The 20,127-nt window shown below is 49.2% G+C and overlaps 1 protein-coding gene across 2 annotated transcripts; it reads right to left on the bottom strand.

Annotated features, from left to right (window-relative positions):
- Positions 1–3,969: 3,969 nt before the first annotated feature.
- Positions 3,970–11,597, bottom strand: ZNF584 (zinc finger protein 584). Of its 2 annotated transcripts, none has more exons than XM_086355074.1 (3): positions 11,070–11,597; positions 10,157–10,283; positions 3,970–5,491 (listed from the first exon to the last, which is right to left on the bottom strand). In XM_086355074.1, the coding sequence occupies exons 2-3, from the start codon at positions 10,188–10,190 to the stop codon at positions 4,215–4,217; spliced, it is 1,311 nt and encodes a 436-aa protein (XP_086211200.1). In that variant the 5' UTR covers positions 10,191–10,283; positions 11,070–11,597; the 3' UTR covers positions 3,970–4,214. The 2 variants fall into 2 exon arrangements, with proteins under 2 accessions (XP_086211200.1, XP_086211199.1); XM_086355073.1 differs by having other exon boundaries at positions 11,149–11,597.
- Between the last annotated feature and the right edge of the window lie 8,530 nt (positions 11,598–20,127).

The raw sequence follows: 20,127 nt of genomic DNA, 5'->3' as shown, positions 1-20,127 counted from the left end.
AGGGTTTAACCTAGGTATTGGGGGGGACACAGCGTTCGGTATACACCACCCTACTACAATGTCAGTTTCACGCATGAGGGGCCTGTGGATTTCGTCCTGCCAGGGGAGTGAAGTCTCTAGGGCTCAGCAGCCGCTTACAGCCTGGGACAGGTGTGCCTGCACTCATGTGAGTGCAGGACGGGATAAGCACCACTCTTTCCCTGAGGTCTCCTACCTTCTCGCTCCCCAGGGTTAGCTCCGAGAGGGCTGTGATCTGGGCCAAGTACCGTCCCTCAGGGCCACCAGAGGTCCCCTGGGGTCCTACTGGGTGCCAGGCTTTTGCCTGAGCTCCGTGGTAGATGCATTTCATCTCCATCTGATGTGCGATACAGAGATTTAACATGCAAAGGGACTAAAGAACAGGGTCACTGCGGAGCAACCGCAGCTCTAAGAGCAATGAAGCACAGGTGAGTGACAGTGATGGCTGCTACTGCTCGCTTTTAGGTGGGCAGGAAAATATCTGAGGCGGGGACTCCAGGAACCTTTTCAGCCAGAAGGAGCAGCAGTGCAGAGGCACCTGGCAGAGATGACCCATGGAGGGACCACGGGGAAGAAGCAGGCCGAGAGGTCAGGAGATGGGTCATGCCGCCCTGTCAGTGGGGTGAGGAGTCTGGTCAGTCTGCCCTAACTCCCACCTGCCTGTACATCTGGGCCCTATTTGGCTCTGCCAGACTCTGACTCTGCTCCATACAGACCTCCATGCTGAAGGTGAAAAGGTTGTTGCTGAATCACGTGACGACCCCGGGATCCTTGGCCTCTGAAAGAGAAGAATTCAATCTGGGGCCAGAGACGAGGCTTGATCGCTCAGAGCTTTTGTGTAGTAAAGTTTTATTAAAGTATAAAGGAGATAGAGAAAGCTTCTGACATAGACATCAGAAAGGGGTAGAAAGAATACCCCTTTGCTAGTGTTAGCAATGGAGTTATATACTCTCCAATGAATCCAAAGAATGTCTGGAGGTTGTAAAGATCTCACCAGACTTACTCCCATAATTTACATTTTAGGATAACATGATCAACCAGGTTTAATCCAGAGACTGTCCTCAGGCAGGATACATAATCCTAAGGAATGTAGAGGAAAAAAGAAAGTTTGTCCTTTCTTCCTCGTCGAGAATTGCAGACCCCTCTCTCCTTGGGGACCCCTAGCCTTCTTATCAACCTGCCTAGGAAATGACTCTCTCATTGTGGGCAAGGTCTGTGTTTCACTGGTATGATTATTTGGCTGCAGTGTTTGTTCCCTCTTTGGGAACTACAGATACCATGCTACGAGTAGATGCTTTGACTAATTTTACTCAACAGGCACTGCAAGATTCTCAAAAAGCTATTTCAGCTCTTAATGCTGAACAACCACAAATTAGGTGGTTTTACAAAACAGATTGGCTTTAAATATTTTGACAGCCGCCCAAGGAGAAACGTGTGCCATTATTCATACCCAATGTTGTACATATATACCTGATATGAGCACTAATGTTACTTATTTTTCTAAACACATGAACAAGATGACTGGAGCTATGAATACTCCTGAAGCCTCAGTTGCCTCACTTTGGGAGATGTTAACTAGTTCCCTATGATGGAAAACTATCTTAATTACAATAATTCTGATTGTTTTATTTTTGCTGTTTGCTCCCTACATCTGTAACTGTGTAATTGGATTTGTTTCTAATTGCATGAAGGTTTTTAAGTTACAAATGGTTGTCCAAGCTCCTATGAGTGCCACAGCCTCCTCCAACTATTACTTGGGGCCCCTGGATAAGAGACCCTCAATATGAGGGTTATGAGACTATGTTGCCTCAACAATTTAGGGATTACACCCCTAAACAGCAGGAAGTAGTTATGGAATGAAAATGACATCCCTTTCCCTTGGCAACATAATTCTCCTAAAAGAAAAGGGGGGAATGAGCGAGTCATTTCCTAGGCAGGTTGATAAAAAGTCTAGGGGTCCCCAAGGAGAGAGGGGTCTGCAATTCTCAAGGAGGAAGAAACTTGGATTGGTAGTCAGGAAGCTCCTAGCCTCGCTAGGAATAGAAAGTTCGGAAGCTAGATGGCGCTATAGCTACAAGATCACCTCTGAGGTTAAAGGTTACTTGGAACTGCAATGGGGTTCTTTCCTTTGGTAGCGCTGGCTCTTAGTGGACCAGAGTAGACTCATACTGATGTGGTGACGCTTGGAAGAAACATCTCAGTTTTATGTTCGTATCAGTCTTATTGTGGTCAGGAATATACTCACGGTCATGCACAGGCACCCAGGTGATGAATGTTTCCCCCCAGCGGTTTAGCCTGGGAGGCATTCCGGAAGGTTACTCTGATTGCACCCCGGGTGGCATCAGAGGTAATGCTGAAGAGCTGGACGTCAGTTAGGGATGCCATCAGGTCTACCCCTGGTACATCCCCAGCCTGTCTCGGTGGTAGAACCGGGAAAGATGAGTATGTCACCTGTGTCGGTAAGGGACAGACTAAGTCCGACCAGGGAAGGAAAGCTTTGGTGTAAAGTCTGTCTACACCCCCATCTAGAGTAGGGAGGGACGCCTCCAGTAGAAAGATGGCACTGGTCGCTTTTTTTCTCTCTTACAGATGGGAGCTAACAACTCCAGACCCCTCTCTCCTTGGGGACCCCTAGACTTATTATCAACCTGCCTAGGAAATAACTCTCTCAAAGGTAGACAGTTATCACACACAGGGATTACACACACGCGCGTCCAAGCAGGCCTGGGGTGATGTGTGCCTTACGGTGCTGGAAACACCGAGCAGACTGGCTGAGAACTTCCTGCCCCTGTGGCTGCCACCCCTCCTGCCAGCAGGGTGTCTGAGAGGAACTGCTGAAGCTAAAGGCAGCAGCAGCCTTTATGTTCCAACCCCGACACATGGTCCTGGCTGAGCACCACTCAGCCCAAAGCCTCCAGTCTGGGGTTGGCTCTCCCCAAACACGCCTCCAGTAATGTTTTCTTCTTGACGTGAAGCACTGTAGACGAGAGACACAGTGACAACCACATAACAAGTTTCACTGAACTGACATTTACCTTGTAAAAGAGTAGTTTCCAACATTTTATCAAAGGGCCCACAACCAGCAGATCTGGATCTATATGTGGATCAACAACTTCCTTCCCTGGAGCCCTGTGACAGCAACAGCAAAAAGTCAAGGCTGCTGTCTGTAGACACACCAGGAATCCCAGCCAGGTCATGAAAGCTGAATCCCAGTATGACGGGATCTTCTCTCAGCCCCAGGGTGATGGCCAGGAGGTGAACATGCCCAGAAAGGCTCTGAGGATCCAAGGAACCTGTAGGCTATTTGTTGACAGTGACCTTGGACACTGGGAACAGGCTTGAAATTCCTGAGAAACTGCCCGCCTCCCCCCCAAAACCACGTTCCCGGAACATCCATGGATTCCTCTTCAGAACCAGCTCAAGCCTCAAATGTGCCAGGCCCCCTGCTCCACAGGACTCCTCTCCGTGCTCCTGTGCCCACTCATTCTGCCCAGCAGCCCCTGCAGAACATACGGCCACTCTCAAACTTACCTCCACGTTCTCAGTTTCAGAGAGCTCGGCTTCTGAGCTGGTTCTGGAAGCAGCTTCTTCTGGCCAGCACTGGAGATTGCAGAACTTTCCCCAGAAACAAGGAGCCCAGCTGATACCTGTCCCCAGTCACACGGCGATCTTCTACCCACCACTCCATTCTTCAGGCAAGCTCTGGGCCCAGAGGTACACCTGACATCCAGGCCAGAGATCCACCCAGAGCCCTTCAGTCTCCCCCCCCGACGTCTGAAGCTCTAGTGCAAACTCGGCCAACCTTGACTGGAGCTGGCTTTTGCCATCCTGCTGTCCCCGCTGAGGCAGACAACAGTCAGGGACGTCCAGAGAAACAGCGCCCTCTGTTCATGAGCCCAGTTTGGTTCTCAGCCCTTCCACACACACAGATCAGAGCCCACAGATTAAGGGTGGTGTACACAAAAGGTCTTTATTAGACATTCCAGAACCGCGTGAGACAGTCCCAGGGCTGGATAAATCCACGACAGAAACCAAACGTGGCGTCCACAGAGTCCATAAAGATGGCTAACCTTCCCTGGAAGCCCCTGCAGACACTGCCCAGCTACTCTCGGCCAGAGCTAGGTCATGTCCACACCTGAACCGGCTGTGGGGAGGGAATAAGACCCCATATGGAATCCAGCGCACATGACTCTCCCTTATGGAGGAGACAACGGCTTCCCGGAGCACACAGACTGCACACCACGGGAGCTGTCGGCTCGGAGGGGTGGGACGGCTCCTGTCACAGGAACTGGCAATGGCCTAACACCGCCAAGAGCGGCCGGGCCGGAGCGCAGCGCGCCTGCCCCAGTCGGTGTGGGCGGCGGGTTCCGCTTGCAAACGGCCCCTCTCCCCAGCCTCCCTTCTGGACTGAGAACTTGAGCATGCGCCAGCCGCGGCTCAGGGCTGCCTGCCTGCCTGCCGGCCCCCTGTGGCCTTCCCGCGGCGTGGACCTTCCTGTGCTGGAGGAGGGTCGAGCCGTGTTTGAAAGAGCGACCGCACTCCGGGCACTCGTGGGCCCGCTCCTCGGTGTGGAAGCGCTGGTGGCGGTTGCGGTAGGACCTGGTAGTGAAGGTCTTCCCGCACAGGCCACACTCGTAGGGTCGCTCGCCGGTGTGGACCTTCCGGTGCTGGTACAGCCCCGAGCGGGTCACATAGGCCTTCCGGCACTCGCCGCAGCCGTAAGGCCTCTCCCCCGTGTGCACCCTCCGGTGCAGGGCGAAGCTGTGGTTGTACTTGAAGAGCTTTCCGCACTGCCGGCACTCGTACGGCCTTTCTCCGATGTGCACCTTCCGGTGCCGAATGAGGGTGGACAGCACGCTAAAGGCCTTCCCGCACTCACCGCACTGGTAAGGCCGCTCTCCGGTGTGGATTCTCTGGTGCAGGACGAGCGCGTCCTTGCGGTTGAACGTCTTCCCGCACTCGGCACACTTGAAAGGCTTGATGCCAGTGTGAACCTTCTGATGCTTCCTCAGTTTAGAGGGGTAACTGAAGGCCCTGCCACACTCATTGCACACGTGGGGCGTCTCTCCAGGGTGAGCGTTCCAGTGAGGAACCAGGGTTGAGTTCTCCGTGGGGCTGCTTCCACCTGCTGGGCCCCTGATGGGCCTCTCTCTGGCATGAGCAACGAGGTGGTCGAGGAGCATGAAGGCCTGGAGGAAGGCCTGCCCACAGTCACTGCACCGGAAGGGCGTCTGCGCCGCATGGCCGCCCTTCTGCCGCTGGCCAGTGGAGCCGGGTGGGCAGGCCTCGCTGCACTCGGGGCTCCCACGGGGCGCTCCCTCTCTGCAGGCAGCCTGGGGCTGGAAGAAGCCTAAAGTGGCAGGGAAGACTTGTCCAGACGTCCCACACAGAGAGGGCTTCTCTGACAGGCGGACTCGGCAGCTCTCTCCAAGCTCGAGAAGGGCGTCCTCATCCTGCAGTCTACGCAGACAACCTGGAACGGAAGAGGCGGGCACTCAGAGTGGGCCTGCAAGGGAGGCGGCACCTTCAGCAGGTGCCTGTGGCACACACCCACGGAGGTGTCCACAGACTTGCAGGAGGCAGCAGGGAAAGGTTCGGATGAGGAGGGGCTGGCCCAGGGGAACAGGGCTCTGCCTGACCCCAGAACAGGGAAACTGCAACAGGGACGAGGAGACAGAGACAGGAGCACTGCAGGGAGGGGGTCACGGTCTTCAAGTCACGCTCTGCCGAGGGCTTCAGCTAGGCCAGCGATGCTGAAGACAGCAAGCTCTGTGGAGAGGATGGCTGCCCCAGTGTAAAGATGACTGACAGAGCAGCCAGTGTTCATGGACTACTGAAGGACGTGCATCTCAAGTCACACGCAGAGCAGGTCGCAGCGGACAGCTCTGCAGTGGCACAGAGAAGAGGGAACCACAAGACAGAGGCCAGAGAGGTGGGTCATCCAGAGCCTCGGTAGAGACTGCAAGACCACACGGTGAGTCTAGAAGAGGGGCAAGGTGGGAGTAAGTTGTGGTCACTGCCCCAGCACCCAAATGCCAGTGCACACAGATACCCATCACTGAAACCAAGGCCTCCTCTAGCCCCAGTCACTGAGTCTGGAACCCTTCCTGGCCTCTGCTCTGCTGACCACACTGTCCACCATGTTGGGCACCCAGGCCTCTTCCTCACCCTCCATTTGGGCAACCTTGGAGGACCTTGAAGGTGCAAAGCCTAAGAGGGAGAAGAGTAATAACATGCCAGCCCAAATCAAGGCTGACCCACCCTACAAAAACAGGAAGCTCGTGTCACCATGGCAACCATGAAGGATATCAAGTATTAGAACATGGGACTCTACATTTTTTTTAAAAATTGTCGGAGGCAATTGAATGTTCATTATTTTTTATTTATTTTTTTAAATTGAAATATAGTTGATTTACAGTACTGTATTAGTTTCTAGTGTACAGCAAAGTGATTCAGTTATATATGTGTGTATATATTTTTCAGAGTATTTTCCATTATAGGTTATTAGAAGACACTGAACATAGTTCCCTATGCTGCACAGTAGCTCCTTGTTGGAACCTCTTCTGTACATTTAAAAATGTGTTAAGAAGGTAAATATCACGGTTTGTTTTACCACAATTTTCTAGAAAAGAACCCCCTGTGAGGCAAAACTGACAATAAATAAAGAAAGAATTAAAACAATAATATTTAGAGACTTCAATTTCTAACTTTCATAAATGGACAGGACCACTAGGCAGAAAATGAAGGATATAACACTTGAATGAGGCTAAAACTCAACTAGACCTCTAAGACTTCTATAGAACACGCTACTTAACAGAGGACATACTCTCTTCCATTCTGACGTGCACATGGAACAGTCTCCAAAAGAGACCATTTGCTAGGACATAAAATAGGCCTCAGGAGACTTCGGGCAGAAAGCAACAACAGGAAAAAACTGGGAAGTTCACAAATACTTTAGAATTCTTCCTCATCATGGTTTATTACAAGATATGAACATACTTCCCTATGCTATACAATCGGACTTTGTTGTTTATCCGTTCTATATATAATAACCTGCATCTGCTAGTCACAAACTCCAGTCCACCCCTCTCCTCCTCCTTGCCCCATCCCCTGGCAACCAAAACTCAGTTCTCCATGTCTGTGAATCTGGAAAACTCACAAATTTATGGAAATTAAAGTACTCCTAAATCACCACAAGGAAAATTATAAAACACTTTGAGATAAATGCAAGAGAACACAACATACCAAAAGTTATGGGGAAAAGTCTTGCTTAGAAGGAAAATTATAGCAACACCTCTGAGCTGCCTTATTCACAATACCTCTGACACCAAATCCATGGGGGGGTTTCCATACCATTTCTCCAACTCCAACTGAGTGTTCAAGGATTCAATTCAATTCTGACACCAGATACGTGGAATTAGCACCAGATCCCACAGGTTACAGGCTTGGTCTCACAAGACTGCCCCTACCTCAGGCATCAATTGAAGTCCCTTGCCTCCCATACTTCTGATAGCTGTAAATCTGGGATTCTCACAATTATTGATTCCTCTTTAGGTTCAATAAGTTGCTAGAACAGATCAGATAACTCAGAAAAAGAATTTACTTACTATTACCAATTTATTTTAAAGACTATAACTCAGGAACAGCCAGTGGAAGAAATGAAAAGGGCAGGGTATGCCAGGGGTGGAGACTGAGGATGCAGAGGGTAAGAAGGATCCATGCCCTTGGTGGCACCGTTCTCCTAGCATCTCAGATGTGTCCACTAACCCAGAAGCTCTCTGAACTGGTCATTTTGGAGTTTTTATGGATGTTTCCTCACATAGGCATGACTGATTGAATCACTGGCCATTGATGATTGGCCCAAACTCCAGCCCCTCCTCCAAAAGTCAGGGTAGGGAAGTGAGAGGAGGAGGCTGGGAGTAACTGAAAATCCAACCTTCCAATCATCCCCTGGTATTTCTGGTGACCAGCCCCTATTCTGAGACTATCCAGGGGTCCCCAGCAACTGTCAACGTTCATCAGCATACAGAAGCATCTCATCACTCCAGAGACTCCAAAAGTTTTAGGAGCTGCATCCCAAAGAATTGGGAACAAAGACAAAATACATATTTCTTATATTGTCACAACACGCATAGTAAAAAAGATCTCTATACGTATAACTGAATCATTCTGCTGTACCCCTGAAACACTGTAAATCAACTACATTTCAATTATAAAATGAATTTTTAAAAAAAGACCTTCAAAAAAAAAAAAAAAGACCTTCAACCAATATCCTAACTTTATACTTCAAAGAACAAAAAGAAGAAAAAAAACCAAAAGTAGAAGACAATTAAAAAAAAAAAAAAAAGAAACTGACTGAAGAAGAAATAGAATAGCTGAACAGACTTAAAAAAAAAAAAACTTCCCCACAGGAAAAACAAAAAAAGCTAGGCTGAGATGGTGTCACAGGTTAATATTAACACAGAAATAAGAATTAATGCCGATATTTCAGAAACTGTTCATAAAACAGAATTCATCCATTGAAGCCAAAATTATCCTCATACTCAATCCAAATAAAGATACAAGAAAAGAAAACTGTACCACTGATAACTCTTATGAATATAGAAAATCAATTACTGTAATACACCACATTAATAGAATAGAGGACAAAAATCACATGATCATTTCAATAGATATGGAAAAGCACTGCACAAAATCTAACAACGTTTCACTCAACAAGAGAACTTCCTCACCTGAATAGGGCACATGTAATAAACTTATAGCTAACATCATACTTATTAGTGAAAGACTGATGAGTGCTTTTCCTATAAGAACTGGAACAAAAAAAAGAACTGGAACAAGAAAAGACGTCTACTCTTACAATTTATATCCAATAGCCAAATTGGTTAGGCAAAGGAAAAAGTAAAAATATCTCTATTCACAGATGTCCTGACATTATATATATAGAAAATACCAAACAATCCACTGAAAGAACTATTAGAACTAATAAATGAGTTTAGCAAGGTTGCAGAGTACAAGATCTGTATAGGAAAGTCAATTACATTTCTATACACTAGCAATGTATAATCTAAAATGAAATTAAGAAAAAATTCCATTTAAAAGAGCATAAAGAAAAAGATAAAAAAGAGGGGGAAAGAGCATCAAAATGAATAAAATACTTAGAAATAAATTTAGCCTTGTATATTAAAAACACTGTTTAAAAAATTAGAGCTAGTGGGTTTCCATGGTGGCTCAGTGGTAAAGAATCCATCTGCCAATGCAGGAGACACAGGTTCAATCTCTGGTCCGGGAAGATCCCACATACTGTGGGGCAACTAAGCTCCTGAGCCACAACTACTGAGCCTGTGCTCTAGAGCCTGGGAGCTGAAATTACTGAGCTTACTTGCTGCAACTACTGAAGCCCATGTGCCCTACAGCCCACGCTCTGCGACAAAAGAAGCCACCTCAATGCGAAGCCTGCATATGACAAGGAAGAGTAGCCCAACTGCTGCGACTAAAGAAAGCCCACCCGCAGCAACCAAGACCCAGCACAGTCCAAGATAAATACATAAAATTATTTTTAAAAAATATATGGAGCTAAAAAAAAAATATGGAGCTAAACAAACAGAAATACATTCATGTTTACGGGTTGAAAGATATTAAAGATGGCAGTCCTGGAATTTTCTGGAGGTCCAGTGGTTAAGACTCCACGCTTTCCCTGCCAAGGGCGCGGCTTCAATCCCTGATGGGTAACTAAAAGCCCACACACCACTCAAAGCAGCAAAAAAAAAAAAAAAAGGTGGCTATCCTGCCCAAACTGATCTACTGATTTCAATTCATGGTTGACATCTGGCCCAGGGAGGGCCCTATAAAATTTCTTTTGGAGGAGGAAGACAAAACTCAGCACAGAGGGGCCAAAGCTTCAGCAAAGTCACACAGTCAGAAAGAGGCAGAGCTGGGATTTGTTGGGCAAACTATAAACATCTGAACCCCAAGCCCTACTCCAGGAGCCTGTGGGGCAACAGGTGTCAAAGCTGCCAACAGCTGCTCAGAGAGAGACGAGGAAGGGCACACAGACTCTGTGGGCTTTAGGATAAACAGAACTTCCCATGGAGAAAAGGCAGAGGTGGTCAGTCTGTTAGGGAAAAGTGTGACTTACCCAGTGAGCCAATGAGTCCAAAGTTCTCCAGCATAACATCACGGTACAGGCTCTTCTGGGTCAAATTAAGGAGACCCCACTCCTCCAGGGAGAAATACACAGCCACATCCTCAAAAGTCACTGGGCCCTGTAATGATGCATTCCACTGAGTCTTAGGGTCAATAATGGGCAGAAAGCCAACCAAAATATGGACAGAGAAACACACCCACGCCCTTGACCCATGCCTCAGGTCCCGCGACATCCCTCACTGCCGTCATGGTTCCCTGTGAGCCCCCATCACTCACAAGCCCTCATACCTCTCTCCTCCTAAGACCCCTAGCTCAGAGGATTCCCAGGGCCACAAATACCATTGGTGCCTCTCTCATCTTGTTGCTATTAAACTCTGCATCCAGCCCACAACAGGCTGCCATCGATGGACGCCCTGAAGCACACAGGTCTATCCTATTTCCTGCCAGTCAATTCCCTGTCTCCCAGGGATCACCATTCGGAAGTAACAAAACCCACGGTACCGTCTCTCTCTCAGGCCTGAGTACCATACTCCAAAGGCCCTCCACTTTGCCCTCCGGCACGCCAGGCACGTAACTCTGTACGGCAGCACGGTACAACTCCACACCCTCAGCACAACCTCACCAGTCCACTCCACTGACAACTCTCGCATGCCACTGTGCACTCTGTGTCTCCAGGGTGCTACCACGGGGAGCAACTTCAAGTCCATCCTGCCTCGCCCCCCGCCCCGCCACACCTCCAACGGCCCACGGCCAAGGGTACCCCCCGGCTCTGCACAGAGGACCTCCTCACCCTGCAACCCTCTGTCGCCGGGAACCACACCACACACGTAGCTCCCAGATCCCCGTCCCTCCTCCGTCTCTGTCTCTGTACAGACTGTCCCTTCACCTGTCACAGCCTTCCTTACCTCTCACAGGCCATTCAGAGTCCAGACCTGCTGGGTGGGGATTCGGGTGCTGAGAACCTGGGGCGCACCTCCCACTCACCTGCGCCTCCTTTGCCATCGGAACCGAATGGCGGAAAGTTTCAGCGGGCTCAGCTGAGATCCGTACCCGCCAGCCCGCCCGAGCCCCCGGCCGACTGAAGACCAGGAGCCGCTTCGGGAGGTTCTCGGGGGACAACAGCAAGTCTCAGCAAAAGGGACTCATGGCCGAGGTCACGGTGCGAGCACAGGCGCGGTGACGGTCTCTGCGGTGAGAGCGCTGCCCTCACAGTGCCTCACAGCGCGGGTCAACGCCGGAAGCCCAGCCCCATTGCCCTCCCCGTGACGCAGGGACCGCCAGCGGAGGCAAAACGGACACCCGACAGCAACGTCGGAAGCCCCGGCCGGCCAGGGCCGCCAGGTGGCACCTCTGTCCGTGTGCCTCCGTTAACTCGACTCCCGGGTCACCCGTGACCCGGTTTGGGGCGCGCGTGAACTACCTGTCGCGTAACTGACGTCACAGACCGCGTCTGTACGGATGCAGCCGATGACAGCCAGGAGAGGGGCGTTTCCGGGAGAGCGCCGAGGGCGGCCCGGGACTTTCGGTTGGACATTTGGACCTGGTCGCGGGCGGAGGACAGCTTTGTCCCACCCACCTGCCTTTCCCTTGTTGGCAAATTTATTTGTTTGTTACAGACCAAAGAGTATAATTATACTGGTTTTGTTGCTTTTTAAAGTAAGAAATAAGAATTTACACTTTTTTATACACGTCAGTCATTACAGTATACTACAGGATAGTTTTGCTCCATGAAAAATCTCCTCGGTTCCATCTATTCACCCCTCCCTCCCTTCCCCTGAGACCACGACAACCACTATTTCACTCTCTCTAGTTTTACCTTTCCCAAAATGTCATAAAGTTGGAATCATACAGTATGTACCTTTTTCAGCTGACTTTTTCACTTAGGAATACACATTTAAGATTCCTCCATGCCTTTTTGTGGCTCCAGAGGGCAGTTCTTTTTATTACTAAATAATATTCCATTGTATGAATGCACCAATTTCCTTATTCATTTACGCATGGAAAAGCATCTCAGTTTGACTCCAGTTCTAAGCAATTACGGATAAATTTGCTATAAACATTCCTGTTCCACTGTCTGTGTGGACATATTTTCAATACATTTGTGTAAATACCTAGGCGTGTGGTAGATGGATCACATAATAGGAGTGTATTTAAGTTTATAAGAAACTACCAATTGTCTTCCTAGTTCAGTTCAGTTCAGTTCAGTCGCTCAGTCGTGTCCGACTCTTTGCGACCCCATGAATCACAGCACGCCAGGCCTCCCTGTCCATCACCAACTCCCAGAGTTCACTCAAACTCACGTCCATCGAGTCAGTGATGCCATCCAGCCATCTCATCCTCTGTCGTCCCCTTCTCCTCCTGCCCCCAATCCCTCCCAGCATCAGAGTCTTTTCCAATGAGTCAGCTCTTCGCATGAGGTGGCCAAAGTACTGGAGTTTCAGCTTTAGCATCATTCCTTCCAAAGAAATCCCAGGGCTGATCTCCTTCAGAATGGATGGTTGGATCTCCTTGCAGTCCAAGGGACTCTCAAGAGTCTTCTCCAACACCACAGTTCAAAAGCATCAATTCTTCGGCGCTCAGCGTTCTTCACAGTCCAACTCTCACATCCATACATGACCACTGGAAAAACCATAGCCTTGACTAGACAGACCTTTGTTGGCAAAGTAATGTCTCTGCTTTTCAATATGCTATCTAGGTTGGTCATAACTTTCTTTCCAAGGGCTATATAATTTTGCATTCTAGACAGCAGTAGAGTTCTGGTACCGCTTGTCAGTATTTTGGATTTTAGCCACTCTAATAGATATGTAGTGACATTGTTTAAATTTGAAATTCCATAACGGCATATGATGTTCAGAATATTTTCATCTGCTTCTCTCTGCCATCTGTGTATCTTCTTTGGTGTGATATCCAAATCTCTTCTTTTTCCTTTTTTTGGCTGCACCACATGGCATGCGGGAATCTCAGTTCCCAGACCAGGAATCAAACCAATACCCTCTGCAGTGGAAGCACCCAGTCTTAACCACTGGACCTCCAGGGAAGTCCCCATCGCCCTTTGAAAATTGACATCAGGGCTTCCCTGGGGGTCTGTGCATGCGTGCTAAGTTGGTTCAGTTGCGTCCAACTCTGTGCAGCTGTATGGATTGTAGCCTGCCAGGCTCCTCTGTCTATGGGATTCCCCAGGCAAGAATATAGGGTGGGTTGCCATGTCCTCTTCCAGGGGATCTTCCCAACCCAGGGATTGAACCCATCTCTCTTATGGGTAAGTGTGGTGTCATCTGCATATCTGAGGTTATTGATATTTCTCCTGGCAATCTTAATTCCAGCTTGTGCTTCATCCAGCCCGGCATTTCGCATGATGTACTCTGCGTATAAGTTAAACAAGCAGGGTGACAGTATATTGCCTTGATGTACTCCTTTCCCTATTTGGAACCAGTCTGTTGTCCTTTGTCCAGTTCTAACTGTTGCTTCTTGACCTGCATACAGATTTCTCAGGAGGCAGGTCAGGTGGTCTGGTATTCCCATCTCTTTCAGAATTTTCCACAGTTTATTGTGATCCACACAGTCAAAGGCTTTGGCATAGTCAATAAAGCAAAAGTAGATGTTTTTCTGGAACTCTCTTGCTTTCTTGATGATCCAACAGGTGTTGGCAATTTGATCTGAGGTTCCTCTGCCTCTTCTAAATCCAGCTTGAACGTTTCATGTACTGTTCATGTACTCAGTTCACGTGCTGTTGAAGCCTGGCTTGGAGAATTTTCAGCACTACTTTGCTAGCATGTGAGATGAGTGTGATCATGTGGTAGTTTGATCATTCTTTGGCATTGCCTTTCTTTGAGATTGGAATGAAAACTGACCTTTTCCAGTCCTGTGGCCACTGCTGAGTTTTCCATATTTGCTGGCATATGAGTGTAGCACTTCCACATCATCATCGTTTAGGATTTGAAATACCTCAACTGGAATTCCATAACCTGCACTAGCTTTCTTCATAGTGATGCTTCCTAAGGCCCACTTGACTTCCAATTCCAGGATGTCTGGCTCTAGGTGAATGACCACACCACTGGGGTTACATGGGTCATGAAGATCTTTTTTGCACAGTTCTGTGTATTCTTGCCACCTCTTTTTAATATCTTCTGCTTCTGTTGGTCCATACCATTTCTGTCCCTAATTGTGCCCATCTTTGCATGAAATGTTCCTTTGGTAGCTCTAATTTTCTTGAAGAGATCTCTAGTCTTTCCCATTCTACTGTTTTCCTCCATTTTTGCATTGATCACTGAGGAAGGCGTTCTTCCTTCCTTTCTTTCTTCCTCTCTTTCTTCCTTCCAGCACATGCTGTAGTCAAGATTGCTGGGAGAAATATCAATAACCTCAGATATGCAGATGACACCACCATTATGGAAGAAAGTGAAGAAAAACTAAAGAGCCTCTTGATGAAAGTGAAAGAGGAGAGTGAAAAAGTTGGCTTAAACCTCAACATTCAGAAAACTAAGATCGTGGTATCTGGTCCCATCACTTTATGGCAAATAGATGGAGAAACAATGGAAACAGTGAGAGACTTTTTTTTTTGCGGCGGGGGGGGGGGGGCTCTAAAATCACTGCAGATGGTGACTGAAGCCATGAAATTAAAAGACTCTTGTTCCTTGGAGGAAAAGCTATGACCAAGCTAGATAGCATACTAAAAAAGCAGAGACATTACTTTGCCAACAAAGGTCCATCTAGTCAAAACTATGGTTTTTCCAGTAGTCATGTATGGATGTGAGAGTTGGACTATAAAGAAAGCTGAACGCCGAAGAATTGATGCTTTTGAACTGTGGTGTTGGAGAAGACTCTTGAGAGTCCCTTGATCTGCAAGGAGATTCAACCAGTCCATCCTAAAGGAAATCAGTCCTGAATATTCATTGGAAGTACTGATGCTGAAACTGAAGTTCCAATACTTTGGCCACCTGATGCGAAGAAAGGACTCATTGGAAGAGACCCTGGTGCTGGGAAAGATTGAAGGCAGGAGGAGAAGGGGACGAGAGAGGATGAGATGGTTGGATGGCATCACCAATTCGATGGACATGAGTTTGAGCAAGCTCCTGGAGTTGGTGACGGACAGGGAAGCCTGGCATGATGCAGTCCTTGGGGTAGCAAAGAGTCCAACACAACTGAGCTACTGAACTGACTGACTGACTGACTCGTGGGTCCTGCATTGGCAGGCATGTTCTTTGCCACTAGTGCCACCTGGGAAGCAATGGTTTAGAATCCACCTTGCAATGCAAGGAACACTGGTTTCATCCCCGGTCCAGGAAGATCCCATGTGCCTCAGAGCAGCTAAGCTCAAGTGCACGGCAATTACTGAGCCCAGGCACCTACAGCCTTGCTCTGCATCAAGAAGCCACCGCAATGAGAAGCCCACACACAACAAAGTGTAGCCCCCGCTTACCACAACTAGAGAAAGCCCATGTGCAGCAATGAAGAACCAACACAGCCGAAAAATAAAATACTCTTTTTTTTTTTTAATCCAGCAGAGGCCCACAGTCCTCTCACAGCCCACGAGTACCTGAGAGCAGGGAGCACAGCCTGTGTGAAGCCAGGCACACCCAAGGCCAAGTGTACCCCACCCCCACCATTCCCCAAGTGAAGAGTGAGTTTCAGAAGGGCAAAGAACAAGGCTACAATGGAAGTAGGATTCACACCCTCATCTCTTTGGCTCCAGAGTTCACATGCATGGCTGAGTTGGCTCCACTGGCTGGGAAGAACAATCCACAGGCTGCTGTTCTAAAGGGTGGATCTCTGCATATGTATGATTTTATTGGTATGAAATGCCCACAATAGTGAATCCACAGAGACAAACAGTAGACATGGTTGCCAGGGATTAAGGGAAAGGAGAAATGGGACATGACTTGGATCAGGATGGGGCTTCTTGAAAATGTTCTGGAATTAGTGGTGATGGTTGCATAACTATATGATCATATTAACAACAAAATGAATTGTAGACTCTGGGCAAATTGTATGAATGTGTTTAGATTACATTTCAAGAAACCTATTGTGTTTAGATTACATTTCAAGAAACCTATTATTAAAAATAAAAACGAGAAAATTTTCTGGAAGATTCCTTGGAAAAGTCCCATATCCAATGTGGAGTTTTTCATGGCCACTAGAGTGGAAATATCCATGCCAAGTGAGCGGCATGCAGCTCTCAGGTCCCTCCTGGCTCGTCTGCCCCAGCTTCTGCAGAGACTGAGAGGGCAGAGAAAGCCACAGCTTAGGAGGACATGCCCAGCTGCCCTACCAAGGCGTGCCCCTAAGGGAGACGCTCCCCATCCGAGCCTGCTTTCCCCTTGAGACGGAGGGTTCCAGCACTTCCCAGGTCGGCCAGGGGGTGGGGTTAGGGTTAGGGAGAGCACATCTGAGTCAGGCGCTTCCTTTGTAATCTAATCTACCTGTGTTCGCAATAGTCTGCGTTAAAATTTATTAGATTAGCACTAGCTGAGCACCTGGTTCTTGCCTGGAGAATCCCAGGGACGGGGGAGCCTGGGCTGCCGTCTATGGGGTCGCACAGAGTCGGACACGACTGAAGTGACTTAGCAGCAGCAGCAGCTGAGCACCAAGGACCGCAGGGCGGGGACGTGTCTGTCCAGTGCGCTGAGCCTTGCGCTCAGCAGAAGCGCCACCGGTGTGATAACAAACCGGATCACTGCCTCCTCCCGCGGCCCCGCGGCCGGGTTGCCGAAAACGCCCCAGAGGTCGTCATGATAGCTTCGCTTCAGGTTTCCGCCCCTGACTGACTGGGCACAGCCGCCTCCCGCAGGCTCTCCCTCTAGACCGCAGCCTGACAGCTGTGCGCGCGCAGCGCTACCGCGCGAGGGTCCGGGTGCGGGTAAAATCGCCACAGCGACGGCCGCCGCGGGCGCTCCTCTAGCTTTCAGCGCGGGATCGTCTCTGTACCTCCCACCTGCGCGGGGAGGGTGTGACGCACGCGCAGTCCCTCGGAGCAGCGCGGCGAAGGCGGGCCAAGTTGCCAAGGCAACTACGGTCACGCCCCACCCCCCCAGCCCGGAATGCGGCCTCCGATTGGTCCGCGTTGCTGACACCCCCTTAGCTTTCCCCTTCTCGAACACCGCGGAGGTTCAGTTCAATTCAGTCGCTCAGTCCTGTCCGACTCTTTGCGACCCCAAGAACTGCAGCACGCCAGGCTTCCCTGTCCATCTCCAATTCCCGGAGTTTACTCAAACTCAGGTCCATCGAGTCGGTGATGCCATCCAACCATCCTCCGTCGTCCCCTTCTCCTCCTGCCTTCAGTCTTTCCCAGCATCAGGGTCTTTTCCAATGAGTCCCTTCTTCGCATCAGGTGGCTAAAGTATTAGAGCTTCACCTTCAGCATCAGTCCTTCCAATGAATATTCAGTGTTGATCTCCTTTAGGACGGACTGGTTGGATCTCCTTGCAGTCCAATGGACTCTCAAGAGTCTTCTCCAACACCACAGTTCAAAAGCATGAATTCTTTGGCCCTCAGCTTTCTTTATGGTCCAACTCTCACATCTATACATGACCGCTGGAAAAGCCATAGCTTTGACTAGATTGAGCTTTGTTGGCAAAGTAATGTCTCTGCTTTTTAATATGCTGTCTTGGTTGGTCATGGTGGCTCAGCTGGTAAAGAATCCGCCTGCAGTGAGGGAGACCTGGCTTCCATCCCTGGGCTGTGAAGATCCTCTGGAGAAGGGAACAGCTACCCACTCCAGTATTCTGGCCTGGAGAATTCCATGGACTGTACAGTCCATGGGGTCACAAAGCTCTGGAAACAACTGAGCAATTTTCACTTTCACTAGGTTGGTCATTGCCTGGAAAATCCCATGGACGGAGGAGCCTGGTAGGCTGCAGTCCATGGGGTTGCTAGCAGTCAGACTTCACTGAGCAACTTCACTTTCACTTTTCACTTCCATGCATTGGAGAAGGAAATGGCAACCCACTCCAGTCTTCTTGCCTGGAGAATCCCAGGGACAGGGGAGCCTGGTGGGCTGCCATCTCTGGGGTCGCACAGAGTCGGACACGACTGAAGCGACTTAGCAGCAGCAGCAGGTTGATCATAGCTTTTCTGCCAAGGATCAAGCATCTTTTAATTTCATGGCTGCAATCATCATCTGCAGTTATTTTGGAGCCCAAGAAAATAAAGTCTGTCACTATTTCCATTGTGTCCCCATCTATTTGCCATGAAGTGATGGGACTGGATGCCATGATCTTTGTTTTCTGAATGTTGAGCTTTAAGCCAACTTTTCCCCTCTCCTCTTTCACTTTCATCAAGAGGCTCTTTAGTTCTTCTTCAATTTCTACCATAAGGATGGTGTCATCAGCATATCTAAGGTAATTGATATTTCTCCTGGCAATCTGGACTCCAGCTTGTGCTTGTGCTTCATCCAGCTTGGCATTTCTCATAATGTACTCTCCATATAAGTTAAATAAGCAGGGTGACAATATACCAATACTAAATAAGCCTTGAGGTACTCCTTTCCATATTCTGAACCAGTCTGTTCCATGTCCTGTTCTAACTGTTGATTCTTGACCTGCATACAGATTTCTCAGGAGGCAGGTCAGGTGGTCTGGTCCCATCTCTTGAAGAATTTTCCACAGTATGTTTGATCCACACAGTTAAAAGCTTTCATGTAGTCAATGAAGCAGAAGTAGATGTTTTTCTGGAATTCTCTTGGTTTTTCTATAATCCAACAGATGTTGGCAATTTGATCTCTAGTTCCTCTGCCTTTTCTAAATCCAACTTGAACATCTGGAAGTTCTCACTTCATGTACTGTTGAAGCCTGGCTTGGAGAATTTTAAGCATTACTTTGCTAGCGTGTGAGATGAGTGCAACTGTGAGTAGTTTGAGTATTCTTTGGCATTAATCTTCTTTGGGATTGGAATGAAAACTGACCTTTTCCAGTCCTGTGGCCACTTAGGTTTGCGAGCGGGAAGAATAAAGAGGTAGGGAAACTGGTGTATGGAGGAGAGAGTTGAGACTGCTGGGCCCCAGGAGGAAGGAAGAGTGAGGGTCTTCCTGGCCGGGGCCAGGGAGTGGACTTGAAAGGAGTTGTTCTTCAGAAGGCTCTCTGGTCCCTGCTCGAGTCCATGCCTTGTCCTTCCCTCAGCCTGATTTCCCATCTCTAAGCTGGACACTTCTGCTCTCAGCATCCAGCGAGGGCCCCCCCGTGGCCCTGTGCCATCAACCTCAACATAAGAGGCAAACCCATGGCCAGACATGGGTGTAGTGTGGCCAGAGGCCTCCCTGGCCCTCATGAAGAGAAGCCGGCTGGATCCTAGTGGTGTGGAGCATCCCGCACACCTTGTTTGCAAGGGGAGGAGACCTGGGAGGGCCTGGGAAAGGTTTGGGGAGTGGAGGGCCCCATGAGTGTGCAGGGAGAGGTCGTGTGTCCAAGATGATGGCTGCCTCTCGCCCTCTGGACATCAACTGCCCTGCCATGGCACCTCCAGTGCGCCCTAAGTATAGAGCAGGCGCTCAATAAAAACTTATGGAGGAACGAAAAGTTCTTCCCGCAACTTTATCATCTCCCGTTTTACAGAAGATAGAATAAAGTCTGACGGGTAAAGGTCTCCCTGGCACCATACCAGGCACTGAGACGCCCACCCCCCACCACCAGCCATCTCCCCCCACCCTGTGTTCACAGGCATCAGGACCATTAAGAAGAGGAGCAAGACTGGGGCAGGTGTGGAGGGTGCACCCAGCAGGGATGGAGCGGGCCCAGGCAGACCTGGAGAGCACAGCGCCAGGTGGCCACAGAGGCTGCAGGTGCCCAGCAGTCCTGGCCCAAGTGGTGGTTTCAGGCAGTCCCTTTGTTCACGAGGAGCATGCGGGTGCACATCAAGGTAGTAATCAGCAAACAGGGCCGCTCAGCGACCCCTGAGCTCTGTCATCAGCTGCATTTTACAGGAAGCGAGAACGAGGTTTCAGGCTCCCATCTGGGAGGGTAGAGAAGCAAC

This window comes from Bos grunniens, chromosome 18 (genome assembly GCF_055505025.1).
Source record: "Bos grunniens cultivar Pamir isolate PY7600 chromosome 18, Bosgru_T2T1.0, whole genome shotgun sequence".
Lineage (NCBI taxonomy): Eukaryota > Metazoa > Chordata > Mammalia > Artiodactyla > Bovidae > Bos > Bos grunniens.
Note: the sequence above shows the minus strand (reverse complement) of the source record. Positions and strands in the feature narration are given on the sequence as shown.